The sequence below is a fragment of the Sphaerodactylus townsendi genome, linkage group LG02 (genome assembly GCF_021028975.2).
Source record: "Sphaerodactylus townsendi isolate TG3544 linkage group LG02, MPM_Stown_v2.3, whole genome shotgun sequence".
NCBI lineage: Eukaryota > Metazoa > Chordata > Lepidosauria > Squamata > Sphaerodactylidae > Sphaerodactylus > Sphaerodactylus townsendi.
In genome coordinates, this window is record NC_059426.1 from 144,175,442 (window position 1) to 144,194,177 (window position 18,736).

Here is an 18,736-nt window from a genome sequence, read left to right on the forward strand (position 1 = left end):
TTTAAAAAGACACTATTTCTGTCCACTATGTGCTGCAACAAAACAGCAAAACTAACATTCCTTCTGACACCCTAAACAATCCAGCTGCTACTTCTGAGATTCTGTTCCACTAAAAGCAGGATGACGCCTGATAATGAACCAATGATGATGGAGCTGAAGGAAGTCCTGAAGGGGGCAACTGCCTGATTCTTCTGAGAACCTCGATGCCAAGAATGGGTACTCCAGAATCAAAATAACCACAAACAGAGGACACAGAGAGGAAGATTTTAGTTAGATGCATGTAGGCATCTCTTTTTAATGGAAATGAGGCAGCAGAAGCAGCCAGAACCTCTGGCATGAAGTTTGAAAGGGGGGGGGGGAAGCTTTGAAGCCTTTGCTTGAATCTGAGGGAGTGTATCTTGGTAACTCTGCCCACATTTTTCTTTTCCACCAGCAGCTTTGCTCCCCTCAGGTGCAATCCAAGAAACTGCAAAGTTAGCTGAAAATGCAGGCGGTAAAAAACCCAAATATTATAGTTCCTGTGGTAAACTAATACTTTATGCTGGTTACAACTGACATGCTTTCAATACAACTGGCTCTTAAACTAGCAGTATAAACAGTGCTGAATTTCATAATTAAGATTATGGTATATGAAACCACAGTTACCAATGTTGTCTCCAGAGGTTGAAAGGATTATATTTTAAAGTTGAATCTCAACAGTTAGTTTCCATTGCCTCCTTTTGTGACTACCTTGGGTCACCCATTTACCAGATATCATGTTCTATAAATACACTGGGTTATATCCAAACAATTGTGAGTAGAGTCACTTGCACAAAGGAGCTTCTCCTTTCAATGCCAAATTGCTGCCTCCAAGATTCATGGGATCCTTGGAAATAGCCCTGGGCATGATATGCAGGTCTAGAGGGGTGGAGAATTGAAGGAAGTTGCCCCTGCCAGCAAAAAATAATCTTCTGTTGGACAAAAAGAACCACTGAACATATACCAATATATGTCCACAGCTTTGACAATTAAAAGCCTCATGGGAGGGGGGGGGACAGAAAATCCACTCGTGGGAGTGGTGTGGAGACACACTGGCGGATTTGCCCCCCCAGGGCACTTACCCAGGAGGAAGGGCAATTCTGCTGGCGTGCAGCCTCCGTGGCCCTCCACAGTGCTGGCGTGCAGCACCAGTACCTCTGCCTCCACCACCAACATAGTTGGCTTTCCCATGGCCATTTGCCACTTCATGCCAGCGGATGGGGCCTCAGACTTATGCCACCAAAAAGGGGGGTGTAACTCTATGAAACTCAATGGGGGATCCTCAATGGGGTGATGGGGAGGCTTTTACCAAATTATGTAGGGTGGTGAGAACCGCAAAGGATTACAAAGAGCTCCAAGCAGACCTTTATAAATTAGGTGAGAGGGCTAAGAAATGGCAAATGCAGTTCAATGTAGCAAAATGTAAAGTGATACATGTAGGGGCAAAAAATCCAAATTTCACATTCACGCTACAGGAGTCAATGCTATCAGTCACAGACTAGGAAAGGGATTTGGGCATCTTAGTTGATAGTTCCATGGGAATGTCAACTCAATGCATGGCAGCTGTAAAAAAGGCAAACTCTATGCCGGGAATAATTAGGAAAGGAGTTGATAAAAAATCGCAAAGATTGTCATGTCCTTATATAAAACCGTGGTGCGACCGCACTTGGAGTACTGTGTTCAGTTCTGGTCGCCACATCTCAAAAAGGATATCGAAGAGATAGAAAAAGTGCAGAGAAGGGCAACGAGGACGATTGAAGGATTGGAGCACCTTCCTTATGAGGAGAGGCTGCAGCGTTTGGGACTCTTTAGTTTGGAGAGGAGACGTCTGAGGGGGGATATGATTGAAGTCTATAAAATTATGCATGGGTAGAAAATGTTGACAGAGATATTTTTTTCCTCTTTCTCACAATACTAAAACCAGGGGGCATGTATTGAAAATGCTGGGGGGAAGAATTAGGACTAATAAAAGGAAACATTTCTTCATGCAATGTGTGACTGGAATATGTTGCCACAGGAGGAGGTGATGGCTACTAACCTGAATAGCTTTAAAAGGGGCTTGGATAGATTTATGAAGTCGATCTTTGGCTACCAATCTTGATCCTCTTTGATCTGAGATTGCAAATGCCTTAGCAGACCAGGTGCTTGGGAGCAGCAACAGCCGCAGAAGGCCATTGCTTTCACCTCCTGAATGTGAGCTCCCAGAGGCACTTGGCGGGCCACTGCGAGTAGCAGAGTACTGGACTAGATGGACTCTGGTCTGATCCAGCAAGCTCTTTCTTATGTTCTCATGTTCTGCTTTCCCAGCCTCTCCATGCCTCTGGGAAGCCTTGGGGGCAGGGAGGCTGCATCACCCCAGCAATAATGTTGTACCCAGTAGAACCTCATGGTTCTTAATCAAGTTAGCAAGGGCCAGCTGAAGCCTACCTAAGGTGGGAAGCACAATGTCCTTTACGATCACCACCACCCCAGCCAGCATTGCCCTGTCTAGTTTCCGTCTGTTCACTCTTAGCCACTTAAACATAGCAGACAGGCAGGAATTCAGGACCTCTACTGCATTACCAGGAGATTTGGAGGAAGAAGTATAGAACTGGATGTCCTCAGCATAATGACAGCATCTAATTCCAAAGTTATAGCCGGTTTCTCTTAAAAGCTTTACATAGCAAATGAACAGCATGGGGAATAAGACTGCACCCTGTGAAACCCCACAGGACAAATCCCACACTGATAACTGATTTCCAGTGGCGACAAAGAAGCATAGTCTTATCTACCTTCAAGTGGGAAGCATTAACAAAAGCTGCCAGGGTCATCTCTGCCCTATAGTCAGATCTAAAACCAGGCTGAAAAGGATTGAGACCAGGTGAGTTATCCAAGAAGACTTGGAGTTAGTCTGATACTGCTCTCTCAATCACTTTGCCCAGAAAGCCAGATTAGAGAGAGGGTGATAACTGGCCACATTTTTCTGTAGGGATGTCCTTGTTTACTTAATAGATTGATAACTATCTCTTGGTACTCAAAGAGGCAAAGAACTTACCATAAAGTACATTTTGGACCTGAAATGTGCGGCTGGGTGTGTAATGATGCTGACCTGGTTAAAAAAAAAACTATGCAAAAGAAGAGGACAATAAATAATACTGTATCCCTGAAGCAGTTTGCTTTGTGAAGACCGAGTTCCTAGAGCAACATGCTGTTCTCAAAGATACCCACATTCTGTACATGCTGCCAGCATAATATAGCCTTTAAATATATAGCTATTTTTCCTGTTCAGGTGTGGAACAAAATTAGCTATTAACTACCCATTGCATTTGGACAATGCCAACTAACCAAAGTTGTGATTTATCACAACCAGGTAGTATAGGGACTGAGGATGAGGGGCTACTACTTTACACAAAAAAACTCTCGGAGTCAGGAATAATGTTCTCTATAGGAGTCTCAAGTTGAGAAGCCTGTTTCATGTATGTCCCTTCTTCTCAGAAGGCATCTGATGGAAAAGTAAACCCATTTGTTACAAGCATGCATTTTAGAAATTCAACTACAACAATAATCTGAGCTAGCCCTTTCTGATCAATATTTTCTTTTCGTGCTGCCAAGTCACCTATAGCAACCCCACAGGATATTCCAGACAAGAGATCCTCAGAGGTGGTATGCCATTGCCCAGGTCATTACTGACCCACGGGTGACACCACAATTGCTTGTTTGTATAGTTAAGTGAACTTATCAAGTGTTTACTGCATTTTAACAGGAGTCCGGTAGCACTGAGTGGTAAACTGCAGTACTGCAGTCAAAGCTCTGTTTACAGCCTGAGTTTGATCCCAATGGAAGTCGGTTTCAGGCATGCAGTAAACACTTGATAAATTCACTTCACTATAGAAGCACGCAATTAAGCCTCTTATGTCCACATCCCAAACAGAAAGAAACACAATTATTGTTACTCTAGCATGCAACCTCAAGGGCATTCAATCTGAAGTCGTATGCAGAATAGAGAGACAAGAGAAAAGATACTCAGGACTGTATCAAACAATACAAATGAGCCAGGGTGTTGAAGGATATATTAACCCACCACCCCTTACATCACCGGAGTGTTCTGAAGAGGGATTAAGCTTTGAAAGGCAGGCCATGGCTATTTTAGGCACGAGAACTGGCACAGAAGAGTGGAAGAGTGGAAAAAGTGGGCCCACTAGATAAGGTTTCAGAAAAATCAAGGATGAGATTAAGGAGGGATGAGGGAAGAAAGTCAGGAACAGAGTGATTAAATAGTAAAGATTTTAAATGGAGGGCAATGGCACCAGGGAGTCACTCCAGAGTACTGAAGAACAAAGGGGATGTGACAGATGTGAAAGAAAGCTCTAGGTCAGGAATCTTGACTAGACTGCGGAGGTGAAAGAAGAAAGACCAGCAGAAAGAGAATGCACAGGAGCACTGACGAATTCTGGACAAGATATCATGCAAGCCTATTGTCAGACAGGGCACTTTTCTACTACAGGGGACTTTCCCTTCAATCGAAAGGAGGAGCGGGACTTCAAAACAGTATCTCCCAATGAGGGAGACGAATGTCTGGTGAACAGCAGCAAAAGGGTCCTCGGACAACAGCAAAATGCATGCCAGGTGACAAGGTTGATGGACAGCGGGGGGTGGGGGGAGTGGGAGCTCTAATGTGAGAGTCCAGGATTCCGACCATGACTACAATGGACACTCTGATGAGAAGGTGATTGTGACTGATGATGTCAAAGAGACATTGGACTGAACTGGGGAGTCAGACTGGTGCCTCGATGTCGAGGGCAATCAACATCGAAAAGAGACCTCCAGTGGGCAAACTGGGGAATTTGACAGTGGATGTGATGGTGACAAGTCCAGGATAAAGAACAGGGGCTTGACCCAAGAGGTATTTTTTTACCTTCTGTTTGGCTTTCTTAACTGGGGACTCTGAAGCAGCCCATGTGCCCAATGAAGCCATGCCAGGTTGCCCAAACGGAATCATAGGGGCTGAAGAGGCCATGTCCTCTTTGAAGAATTACTTGAAGGAGCACCCATTAAAGTGAGAGATTTTTCCCACAGAGCAGCCTTAAGCCTAGACACCCATTCAAGTCTGGCCCTCAGGGTGCAAGGAGGCAAGACATGGGTCTCATCAAAACAGGAGAGGCATTCTTCAGGCTCGTTGTTCTGAGTCATATTAGTGCCACCTTTGGAACACTTCTCGAGCAACAACACAACCACCATCAAGAAGAAGAAAAGATTCTGAGGTAAATTGAACTGTTCAGCAAAACAGGTTCTCTCTCCATGGTGATGAAGAGAGAACTGAGGGAACAGCACTCTCCCCACTCCTTTCACGTGACCATTTGGGCAGAAAACCAGCCTGGTCTCAACTCTGGAGGGTGGTCTGGAGCAACAAAAGAAAAGAAAACAAGAGTGTACTGGCACTGTGGAGACTAACAGAATTTAGTTCGAACGAGTTAGAGATCATTTCATCGCATCTGATGCATTTATATTCCACAGACAGGCAGGTGGAGGGAAGATGTTAACAAAGAGCCCCGATGAAAATGAAATCCAGTCAAAAGAGTAATTGGTTCACTCAGATTAAAATGCATCAGCCTCCATCCAGCTTGCGGAAACTTATACTGAAATTCTGCTATTCTCAATTCTGTTAAGACTCCTGGATGCCACTGGCCTCTAATTTTGCTGGTAAACGGGGTTTATCAAACAAAGACACTACCTGCTTAAGTTACAAAGCTGGAGTACTCACACTGCCATGTATACACTTAACAGATTTTTATAAGCTATTTCACAGTAAATAGGACAAACTCAGAAAGTCACAAAATTGGTACCTATGCTGAATTGCCAGTTTTTGAAGTCAATCAAGTCGCACACAAAGACTAATATTTTCCCTGCAGGCATTTATGTGGAACATTTTTAGCTTAAACCCATTAAGCTAAATTGTTCCCAGGGCATTGCCTACATCACCAATGCAATTTCAAAAAATAAGAGAATGCATATGGATATACATAATACCCAGAAATTTGTGATACGACCCTCTAAACCTCCCCTTCCCATAACATGTGTCATGCCATCATGCCATAATTGCCCCATTGTTAGTACAGCATAAAAATAAAGGGCAAAACTCAGATGCAAGAGGATGTTTCCCAGAGACTAGGGTTAATTCTGCTGATACAAAGTTCTGCACTAGATGTGACTATTAGTTTGGCAAGATGTGGACCCTTATAAGTAGTTGACATCTCTCCCAATTCAGGTGGGACATGCTAGAGATGACTAATTTCAACTTGCACCCTCTTTCCTTGGAACAGCTTCGTTTTGGTTCAGGTTCATCTCATCGGCATTGTGGTTTTCTACTCAATTAAGACTGCCAAAGAACAGAAAAAGTGGACAGACTCAAAGTTTGCCAGATCCCAGACATTTTACTTTCCTTAGGCTTGTTTCAAAAACAGCGCTGTCTACTAAGCTTTCCCACATTAGCAGAGCTGTTACATGATATGATCCAGCATCTGATGCGTAACAAAGCATTCAAAAAATTTCAGAACTTCATAGTGAAAAAAAAAATTGCAAGATGACTGATCCATTTAACTGACCTAATCATTTTCCACAAAGCTCCATGCTATTTGAAAACCAGGTGCTGGCAGCAGAATCATGCAAAACTAAGCCACAGTATGACTTCCTGGGTGCACAGCTGGGAATGTATTTTGGATGGAGATTACACAAACCCAGTTCACCAACTCAACCTCATCAGCACAAATGCTGCTCATTTCCATGTTACCTTAACTATTACTAAGAAAGAGTTATGAAGGGCAGTGAAGGAATATGGCTTTGCCCATTTAAAAATGCAATGCTTCACACAGTGCAATTGAATCACTAGTTGACATTTTAAACATTTCTATCAAATGGACATGTTCCTCTCGTGCGTCTCTCCAGGAGCTGGGGAGGTCTGCTTCCACTGAAGCACTGTTTTCTCTAAGGCTAACCCTTCCACACACACAAGCACAATGTTTTTTCGAGGAGCCCTTATGCATGAATAAGAGCCAGCAGCAGAAGAAATGAGGAGGAAGCCTCGGCAGCAGACGGAGAAAGGGACAATTTTGTAGAACGCAAGCCATAATCCCCAACCTCCAGAAGGCATCAGAAGCAAGTTAGAGAAAAGGTATTCAGTGTTCTCAATTCTCTCACGATTGGGAACTGTAGAGGAGACTCAGTAACCCACATAGTACAAACTCCACAAAAAACTCTACCACAGCTTTTTGATGCAGTTGCAAGATGACATTATCTTAGCCCCTTTCCTTTATGTTGCAGCTTCAGGGCAGCGTGCAATTCTCCTGTACTACAGGCAGGCTATTTGTAATTTAATACAGGGACATCTTCAGCTGTCATAACAGCATGATGATCGCTAAGCAAACCTGACATTTGAGACATGCCATGTATTTATCACTAAAGAATGGATTGCTGCTTCCTTTTTTATGTTGGAGCGCAGCAGTTGATGTTCTGCTTATAACATAATCCCTTCCACCCCCACAGTTGCTTTAAAGCTCCATGACAGATTCTTGGCACTTGAAGCACAACAGCTTTTTAACATTTTATCAGCTCATCTCCCCACTCTGCTCTTAAGAGGCCTTTTTCCCTTCAAGTTTACACTGAAAGGGACAAGAGCCTCTCTTGTTAAAAAGAGAAACATGTTAAGCCAGCATGTTCAATTCCCTGGCATACCTATCACGACATCAACTTCCATTTGTAATGTTCTTTTTGAAAGTTCTGTTTGCTTTTCTGAGCTCATATCACAATTGTTACTTCAGTTACTCTACAGACATTTAAGGGTGTTTTTCCTATCACACATTACTGATTTACAGTGCAGATTTACTCCTTCACATTTGGAAGTGCTTGAAGGACTGACATGCGATTTGAATTCTGGGCATTTGAATGTGAACAATGATCACGAAGGACGACAGCTTGCTATTTTTTTTCCAGTTTGTACAATCTCAGAAAAAATTACACGACAGTAGTTATTTTAGCTTCAAGAAGAGTAACACCTTTCTAGACATTGGTAATACTGAAAAATGAACAGACAGTTGGAAAAATATAAAGATTGAGAAATATATGGAGTTAGGAAAAAAAGTGATATTAAAATAGTATAGAACACCAAAACAACTAGCATATATGATAAAAGGACTTAGTTCTAAATGCTGGCACTGTGGAGACCAAGAGGCATATTATAGCCATATGTGGATAGAATGTGCAGAAGTAAAAAAATTTTTGGACAATTGTATTGTTATATATCGAGAAACTGGTGAAGATAAATATTGATTTAAATAATGACTTAATGTTCATGGGTGTAATGGAAGACAGAAGGGTGGATAAACAATATAGTTATATGTATAAAATAATGATTAAAGCAGCCCATACAACAATAGCCTTGGGCTGGAAAGAAAAGAAGAATGGACACTTCAGAAATGGTTAGAATATATCTGGGAACAAGTGACACTTGATATTTTCGATATATTAACCAAAAATAAGACGTGGCAAGATAAACAGAATGAAATTGTGAAGATATGGATAATATACGTGGACTGGATGAAAGAAGCTCGAGTCAATGAAGAAATATGGGAGAAGAGGCTAAAGAGAATGAACTTACTGCTGTTTGTGTGACAAAACTATGAAGAAGAAGTAATGGGGGAAGGGAGAAAAGGGGGGGAAGTATTGTTTGAAGAGTAACACCTCTTATAGAAGCCAACAATGCTTACAGCCCAATCCAGATGTGTGTGGAGGTACCTTCAAATTTACGCCACACAAAACACAAGCCATTACCAATAATGGGGCAATTTGGGCAGCCCCATTGGAGGCGGCGCTGCACTGTTTTTGCACCCCCTCCAGCCACATCAGCGCTTCCCCCCCCAAAAAAACTGGATTACGCTGTTAAAATAAAGACAGAACTGGATATTTTCATACCAGCATATACCCTTGAGTACCCTTCTGCTCATTACAAGGACTCTTATAAAGCACATCTGCCATCTATATATATAAAAAGCAAACCGTCCGTTTGTGAGTCGTGCTCTAACTCCGAAACCACTGGACGGATTGCTTTCAAATTTTCACTTTCCACCTTTCCAATGCGGGCAGGTTTTCGGATATTCACATTGCTGAAATTCAATACCTGAGTCAGGTAAAACGTCTTTTTCCTGGCGCACCAGGCCATGAAGCTGGTTGTGTTAAGCTGGTTGTATTTAACTGTGTTCGTGCAGCCTCATGGACAGTGCTCTTAACCTGCTCTTAACCACTATGCCATGGTCACAATATGATAGAGAAATCCCACTGAAATCAATGGGATGGCTTGCACATATTTGACTGTAGGCAGAACTGTGCCAATGATGTACTGAGCACTATGCCAAATACTGAACTGATGGAGCTGCTACCCAGATGGCTTGCAATCTTGAACAGATCAATTTGAGAATTCAAATATACAAGGAAACAGGAGCCTAATCTATCACTATTTAAAAGCTGCTTTCTACACATCATAAACAGGAGACAGACCAGTGCAGCCTTGGCTTTATTTGGTATAGACGAACACAACTATTGTACATAATGTCTGACTTCATTGAAAAAAAAATTATGTTCTGGAAAACAGCACTAGCTGTAACTCCAAATCCTGGCATGTAAGGCCAGGAAGTTGCAGTTGATAAAAGCCTAAAACTGTTGGGCTTAAACAGTGATCTGTGCATCATTAATGGTCTGTGGCGAAAGACAGATGGTCCCCAAGATGATAATAGATAATGGTGACAGCAATGGTATACAGCGTCGGAGAAGTTCAAAATACACTTTTAAAAGAAAGGACGCCTGGAGAAAACAAAATGGTTTACAGAATGTAAAGTGTGCCGAAGCACGGCCAGTCAGAAATGTTGCATTCCCACCTGCCCAAACACTGAAGCCTCCAGAAAGAATTCCTCCTCGTGCAAAGAGAGTGAGGTGGCAGCTCCTCCTCTCCAAGCTCCTTCACAAATGGTCACCCTCACCACATGGCCACGTTAGCTATTAAGCCTGATCTGCTATTCGCAGCTGTCAGCAATGTCCCACTAGTTCCTGTAGGTTATGCCTGGATGCGAAGCCAACGCACAATTCACATCAACGGCAGCATTTTCACTATGGATAAAGAAGCAATCGATCAATCTTCTGTTCAGTCCTATTGACAGCCAGCAGGGTATAGTGGTTAAAGGCACTGGATTCTAATCTGTTGAACTGCGTTTGTTTCACTCCTTCACAGGATGCCTGCTGGGGGGCTTTGGGCTAGTCACAATTCTCTCAGAACTCTCTCAGTCCCACCTATTTCATAAGGTGTCTGTTGTGAGGAGAGGAAGGGAAAGGAGCTTGTAAGCCGCCTTGAGACTCCTTACAGGAGAGAAGGGGGGATATAAATGCAAACTCCTCCTCCTCCCTCTCCCCTACTGATGATGGTAAACATGTAAAAGCCTCTTTCTTTTCGGTCATTAGACTAAGAGAAGCAGATGCATAAGCTTCAAATCTAAAAAGATATATTCATTCTGCTCAAGCCTTGTTTGTTACACAGTACATTTTATCAGGATATCAAGACACAAAGATAATATCTGTTATACAAGCATAACAGAACATGCAAATATGCATAATACCAGTTGCTCAGATAGTAAAAACTGGCATTAGCTAGATCATATGTTCGGACAACTTGTGGATATTATCCCCCCGAGCACATGCCAGTGGCAGACACATGCAATGCATTACAGTTTTCAAAAAAGAACTTAACAGAACTATTAGGGTTGAGGCAGAGAATGTAGAGACCTCTGCGGAACTGGCACAGAGATTTAGATGTGTGTTGCCTTTAGAAAAGACGCCAACACACCAGACTTAAACATAAATGTCTGCGTCTCTAGAGAAGAACACCCTAAAATTATTGTACTGTCAAGACTCTAATAAGACAATGAAGCAAGTAAGGCAAGTTACAGACTAGGGATAAACAAACAAACTCATTCCTTGAGCCTTTGCTCAAGTGGCCTTGATGGTTTGTGGCAAAAAACAAAGAAACAAAGAAGATGAGGGCATCAGGAACATCACTTTCTTTAGAAGCCACAAGAACTGCAGACTTCAGATGAACATGTTCTATGAGTGATGTTTACAAGGCATTCCACAGAGACAATTTATATCACAGTGAATGCTTCACATCACAGTGAGTGAGGGCTATATTCCCCATCTGCTGGTGTCAGCCCAATATCGACAATAACTACCTATTTGAATTTAGCCCTATTAAGGGGGAAGTTTCAATATTTGCTTCCTTTTATTTTAGAGGTTAGATACCACTTGCTTGCATCTGCATTCATTCCCATAATTCATTGCAAATGTCCATACAGATGACTCTACAATAATCTCTCGAGACCACTACAAAGAACAACCTTATTTAATTAAAAGATTTGCAGAACATCCCATACATCAGTGGTTCTCAACCTGTGGGCTGGGACCCCTTTGGGGGTCGAATGACCCTTTTACAGGGGTCGTCTAAGACTCTCTGCATCAGTGCTCTCCATCTGTAAGATGGATAAATGTTAGGGTTGGGAGTCACCACAACATGAGGAACTGTACAAAAGGGTCGCAGCATTAGGAAGGTTGAGAACCACTGCTATACATTCTAGTAGGCTAATGCTGTGATAAGGGAGAGTGCTTTTTACATTATGTGCATTTTCCTGGAATACAACTTGCTTAGAAAATCCAAAATTCATCATAACCAAGCTTCTGTTAACTCTTTTTAGATATGCATCTAGTACAGGACTCACTCATCTAGTACAGGACTCACACACCTACTACGAAGAACTAGAAGAAAAACTAGGATGAACACCTGAACACTTATAAATCTTTGATTTATAAAGACGCTATTTAGGCATATCACTATACCCATTTCACAGATCTGACAATGCTGCCAAGTTATTGTTTGTGAATCCCTAAAATAATAAGTACATATGTGAACTGAAACCCGTGCAAGGCAGTTCACTCAACTACAGTGCTTCTCACCCCCATGAAAGAAATTCAGTGATGACACCAAACATGTTAAATGGACCGCAGTTCTAGAGAGCCACTGTGGGTTTTTTTGGTGGGGGCCAAGCAAATACATAATAACAACATAATATGAATGATCGTATTGATGCCATCACATAGTGCATAAAGTTCTTATTTCCATCCAATTTTCCAACAAATTCTACAACTACCGGATAAACAATCCCAACATTTTTCCACAGCCTCTTTATATACTAAACTTGGGACAACAATCCTTGAATTAATTTGAGCCTCCAATTCATTTATGACAGTTTGGAGATTATAAAAACAATTTCTGAATCCTGAATGCCTCAACCAGTTATACATTGCTGTAATTACATGTCAGATTAAGAACATAAGAACATAAGAACAAGCCAGCTGGATCAGACCAAAGTCCATCTAGTCCAGCTCTCTGCTACTCGCAGTGGCCCACCAGGTGCCTTTGGGAGCTCACATGTAGGATGTGAACGCAATGGCCTTCTGCGGCTGTTGCTCCCGATCACCTGGTCTGTTAAGGCATTTGCAATCTCAGATCAAAGAGGATCAAGATTGGTAGCCATAAATCGACTTCTCCTCCATAAATCTGTCCAAGCCCCTTTTAAAGCTATCCAGGTTAGTGGCCATCACCACCTCCTGTGGCAGCATATTCCAAACACCAATCACACGTTTCGTGAAGAAGTGTTTCCTTTTATTAGTCCTAATTCTTCCCCCCAGCATTTTCAATGGATGCCCCCTGGAAAATTTCTCCCTGTCAACATTTTCTACCCCATGCATAATTTTGTAGACTTCAATCATATCCCCCCTCAGCCGCCTCCTCTCCAAACTAAAGAGTCCCAAACGCTGCAGCCTCTCCTCATAGGGAAGGTGCTAGGTGCTAGGATTGCTCAACAAGTCAGTTCCTGCAGCGTGAAACTGGAAATGTGAAAAAAACACAGTGAGGCATGCATTCATAAGACTATTAGTAACGTATTACAAAACAAAATTGATTCGAATTATGTACTACAACTCAAAAAGATTTATTACACGATATATTACATTTATAACTTGCTAGTTATGGAAGCTTATGTGTTCATGTCTGTATCTTAGCAACGTTCAGTTGAATTTTAGTCAATTATGACCCAACTTCTCCAAAACTGGCATGAGGTGGATGTAACTGAAAGTTTTGCCAACTCAAGCATACATGAAGATGACATTACCTTGAGGCTGCTGAATGTGTAGAACAGCATTGGCATTTTGAATAAGGGGGGGGGGGGCACAACCCATGATGTGGCAACTTGGGCTTCAAGATACTGAGAGAAAACAAATGTATATTTCTAGACAGGAAGGAGTACATTAGAACATGCTTTTCTATTCCATTTTGTAAAGATAATTTTATCAACATGTACAAGGTAAAAGAATTTGCTTAAAAGGCTAGTAATCTATATTTCTTTGTAGACATGTGACAAAACAGATAAAGAAGACAGTGTGTTTTTCCCTTCCCTAAGATGGCCTCTTATCGCACATGAACAGAACACTGGATAATAAAACTCCAGGGTCAGTTGGCAGCGCACATCTGTACAAACATTATTCTTCCTGCCCATGACAGCACAGGAAAGAACTTATCCCAACCACTTACCTGACCCAAGGGTAAAGTGGACCAGTCAAAAAAAGCTTCTCAGCATTTGGACTAAGCAAAGAAAAAGGAGATTTATTTTGAACTACAAATGCACTCCCACGGTTCTAATAGCCACAGTGAACAATACCAGATATGCTTTGCATCTGTGAATTTTGTTCTAAAGGCCGGAAGTTTTTACAGACGACACTAAGAGAACTTTCCTACAGCCCCTTGTGAAAGAGTCAGGGGAAGAGTAGGTTTGTTAAGTCTAAAAGACCCCCTGCTAGAGGCACAAACACAGTAAGTGATGTTTAAAGTTGTCAGTCCCCTGAGGAGAAGCAGGAAACTCTTTATGACCCTCAAAGTATTTGTTTTCCCAACAGCTCCTTGGCACAGCTTGGGATTCTGGAGGTCACCAGCAAAAAAATTGTTATGCTCTGCCCAAATTAGTTTTAACTGGTCCCTGGGCTCTGAAGTGATAATTTAACACCTCATTAACAAGTCTCTTATTGGAGGAAATTCAATCGAGGTTATCCTGCAATGAATATTTTTAGACTGTTAAAACAAAGATTTTTTTAAAAAAAATTATATGTAAATCAACTAGAAGACAATTACTCTGCACCATCTTAACAGTCTAACATTTAGTATTAGATCAGAAGTACAACTAGTTTATACTAAGGGACTTTAAGTTTCATGCTCAGAGTTGCCTTGTGGCCTTCTGTGCTCATATTTGGAGGTATTGTGCCTAAGAGGCACTATTTTAAACATCTAAATGAATGTCTAGGTTGCTAGACTGCAAATAATATTTCACTACAACTGACATTTCTTTGTGTGCAAGATTCACGTCTAGTAGCGCTTTAAACAAGGCTTCTAAGAGTATAAGCTTTCAAAATCTCCCTTCTTTGACTACAGCATGTTTTAAAAAATTCCGTCCTAATTTACTTTCTCCTCAATATAAGACACCAGGTTCAATTCCTAACATATCCAACTGGGAAAGATCTCTTCTTGCTACCTTGAAGAGACCCACCTATCAGTAGTAAATACTGATTAAATTGGCCATAATCCAAGTAAATCAGTTTCATGTGTTCATGAAACAAATTTCAAGACAAAAATCCCCTTAGTGTTTTTATATACTCCTGGTATACCATTTAAGATCACCTAATAGGGATAGTAGCCCTTTAACAATCTTTACATTTTTACTGGGAATTTAAGGAACTAAAGAGGTAGAAGCTCCCCCATCTCCTTTCTAACACAGGCTTATAAGTGAAATGGGAATTCTAATTCATTTTAGCAATTTTGAACTGCGAGGCAGTAGCTCTTCCAGATGTGAACATAGAATATAGTACCGGGGTGTGTGTGTGTGTGCTTTAGACCAACTGAATATTCCTTTCATTATAATCAGAACAAAAAAGGGTTTTGTGTTTTGCTATGCAAGACATTGCTGGCAGTGCACGACATCATAACTGAAGATATTTTCCCCCACCTTTTGACTACAACCTCTCCAAAATGGTCAGCAAGTCAAACGCCATCATTTGCCCCAAACCTAAAAGAGAAGGGTCGTTTCTGATCCCAAATGTCAACCTAGCAGGGACTAGGGACTATTCACACTCATTCCATTATAACCTACCGTACCTTTCTATTTTTGCTTTCCAATCCTTTTCTGCCTTCTAAACGTAAGTTACTAACGTAACTTCTTCCAAATTCTGATTCTTCTGAAGAACTGATTTCCTCTCATTTGTACAATTGCTTATGAAGAAAAGATGGCTTTCCTTGTACCCCACAAACTGAGATTAGCTCTAACACAAGAAATAAAATCTAATAAAATAAAAATAAAATAAATAAAATGGCATCTCGCACATTTAGGGGGAGTTATTTGTTCTTCAACTCCACAGACTTCCACAGAAATATCTGGATACTCTGGAGCTGTCCTGTGAGGATTTCAAAATCTTACCAGCTTGCTCACTTGAAAGTATATAATAACCCCCGCTTCCCCCCCTCCTTTTAAGGTAGAGCTACAGCTACCAACTACTAGATAGGATACCATCTCAGGGGTACAAAGTACATACACAAAAAATAAAGCCCCAAATACAACATTTTTAATGCCTTTTAGAGAGGCTGAGCCCAGCTGGCTTCTTACAACTAAACTGCAAACATGTAACTATTGCCAAAAGCAGTATTTTTAAACTAACATGAACGATGTTGGACAGCACCCTGTGGATTACCTTTATGAATGCTGGACAGAAACAACAGGAGGCACTGAAATGCTTGTTTCAGGAGACAATAGAAAATAAAAGAAAGGAAGCTGCTGTCTCCCTTCTAGAGCGCATGTTCACGTGCTGTCACCTAATTAAGTCTATTCAGCCTTCATTAGCCTCTTGCACTGGTTAGGAAATGGCCATGCTGTTTTCTGTGGCATGTGTATTCTATCCAAGGTCCCTGCTGTTCACATCCTGTTTATCCAAGGAAGCCCTTCTGGAATGATCACAAATATTTAGCAATAGCCAATTAATTAGAAGCTGCAAATACATTTTGTACTTTCTGAAAGCTCACACAACCTGCTAAGATTTGGCTAAGATGGTTAATCAACTCATTGTTAAAGCACACCTAAAATATTTTGTGTTCCAGCTAATGACCCATAAAATGGGGGATCTGCCTTCTGAAGGCTACAGCATTTCCACAGATGTGTCATCCGGTGATAACAACTTTGGTAGAAAACAATTTTAAAGCTCTTGCAGTTGTTCCTGCTAAGTGCACTATTACAAACATTAGAAGCTCTGCTCAAGGTTATTGCTGGGACTCAGGAACTCAGTATGTTGTAGAAATACAGGGCTGCAAGGTAATTCAATCACATAGCCCCCGTTCCAAATATTTTTATACACCGTACATACTTGAGTATAAGCCGATCCGGATATAAGCCAAGGCACCTAATTTTACCACAAAAGAACCTGGGAAACTTATTGACTTGAATATAAGCCTTCAAACTTGACTCAGTAGCAGCTAAAAACAGAAGATTTGGGAGCAAGATGAGAAAGAGTTGCTTAACAGAGTTTGCACTAGGGATGAGCAGCTTTCCAGCACTCTAGGAACACAAATAAACCACTGTTTTCCTCCAAATGTAGAATAATTCTGGGATTCATAGCCATGCCAGCCTAAACTTTGCTCCAAAGAAAGTCTTTGTCTTCAGCAACATCAGTATTTGGCAGTAAACTACTGTATGAAGAATTGTATTCATCTACAATGGAACGCACCAATAACCCTTAGGGGAGAAATGGCTCAGTTTCTTTTCACTCACGCTCACGCTCACACACACACACAAATTGTAATGATATGCAGGCTGTCCTTACAGCTTGTTTTTACGGCTCTCTGGTGAGTTAGAAAAAAAGCAGCAACATGCTTACCGGATCCCCATAGAAGCCCCAGCTCTGGCCTCCATCTTGGAATTACCGTATATACTCGAGTATAAGTCAAGGGGGGCTTTTTCAGTATTAAAAATGTGCTGAAAAAGTCAGCTTATACTTGAGTATATATTGAGCCTTTCAACTCAAGTAACTCACCCTCTACTCCCTCCTGAGTTTAAAAAAGATGCAAGTTTGATCTGATTCCTCCGAGATCTACCACTCTCCCAAGATACTCAGAAAAACATTCATGAGCCCCGACAAAAGTTAATCAGACTAGATTTTAAGCAGTGGTGAAAGAATACAGATGCAAGAGGGGAAAATAACAGTGTTGCAATCCCACAACAGTCAACATGATCCGTATCATTACTATGCCACAAGCATCAAAAAATAATAACCTCATCAGTGCTTAGGTGCCTCTGAATAACTTTGGTAGAAACAGATGATGTCTGTCAAGGCCAAAAAATGCTTTCCCTATAAGGTGGGCTCTCCTTCCTAGAATAAAATATGTATTACAGTGCATGAGACTCACCAATTGTTGTGCCATCTTCACCCATAATGCATTTCATTGATGTGATGATCTGCTGTACAACCGGAGGAGACGGTGATGTAGCATAAACTGCACTATGAGAGTGGACACGAAGGTAATCAATCAGCTCCTGGCAAAGTGAACACAGCAGGTGCTCAGATGTTGCAGACATAACAGAGGCAACTGAAGCAGGTTAACAGAATTTCCCCTCAACCCTTAAAGAGTAGGAGAGGGAAAGAAACTACTAGTCTCTTGCAAATGCCCCACTTCAGTCAGTCTAAACAGTAACCATTTGTGAGAACGAAGTTATTTAAAACATTATAAAAATACAAGATGTTTTCCTTAGCACTTCCGTATCAAAAATGTCCTACAGCTCTTATGTAAGGAGCAAATTGATACCAAGGAAGGATAAAGATTCTTAATACGCCTCTATTATTCCAGGTTGCCTAAGCAGCTTTGATTTTCAAAACTGAGCATAAACACAGTATAAATCAACTGTTCAAAGTCCTGTAAGGCGACGCTATGAGCTACACAGGTCTCCAGTCAAAACGAGTTCTAATGCCAAATAACAAGACAGATCATCTTTTACGCAAGTTACCATGCAGGTTTACAGGTGTGGCAAAAGTGACCTGTTTCCATTATACCATCCTACATTCCTCCATTAATAGCTAGACTAAGACAATAAAAGTCTTTGGCACAAAAGACCCTTCTGCAGGCAACACTAAAATGGGCCAGGACTTCAGAGGTGAGGCAGGTGGTGTCCAGAGACTGGACCTTTTCAGTGCTGGCACCTCAACCTTTGAAATGCCCTCCTCCCATGAGGCTCACTTGGCACCTACCTTATTTTCCTTTAGGTGCCAGGCTAAAACATTTCTTTCTACCCAGGCTTTCAACTAAGGGTTTTTTAAAAATATCTTTTAGCCGTTTTACGTTCTGCTTTTGTCCCAAGGCCTGTTTCAGTCTACTATATTTTATTTGAAAAGTTTTTATGCCACCTCTCCAAGACATAAAGCAAATATCAAACATTAAAACGATTAATTATAACCCAGCGTTAAAGGCCATTCGGCGCATAAACCAAATAACTGAGCAGCTTAAAATGAAAAGCAAAAAAACACGCTGTAAAAATCGTGTTATATCCATTTCATTTTAAGCAGCTTG

The 18,736-nt window shown here is 41.3% G+C and overlaps 1 protein-coding gene across 1 annotated transcript in view; it reads right to left on the reverse strand.

The window, feature by feature from the left end:
• SPTLC2 (serine palmitoyltransferase long chain base subunit 2) overlaps positions 1-18,736 on the reverse strand; it is a 100,628-nt gene that overhangs the window by 23,023 nt on the left and 58,869 nt on the right. The window contains exon 9 of the mRNA XM_048485017.1: positions 17,582-17,708. Coding sequence (XP_048340974.1) covers positions 17,582-17,708 — 127 coding nt within the window. The remainder of the gene's footprint in view (positions 1-17,581; positions 17,709-18,736) is intronic.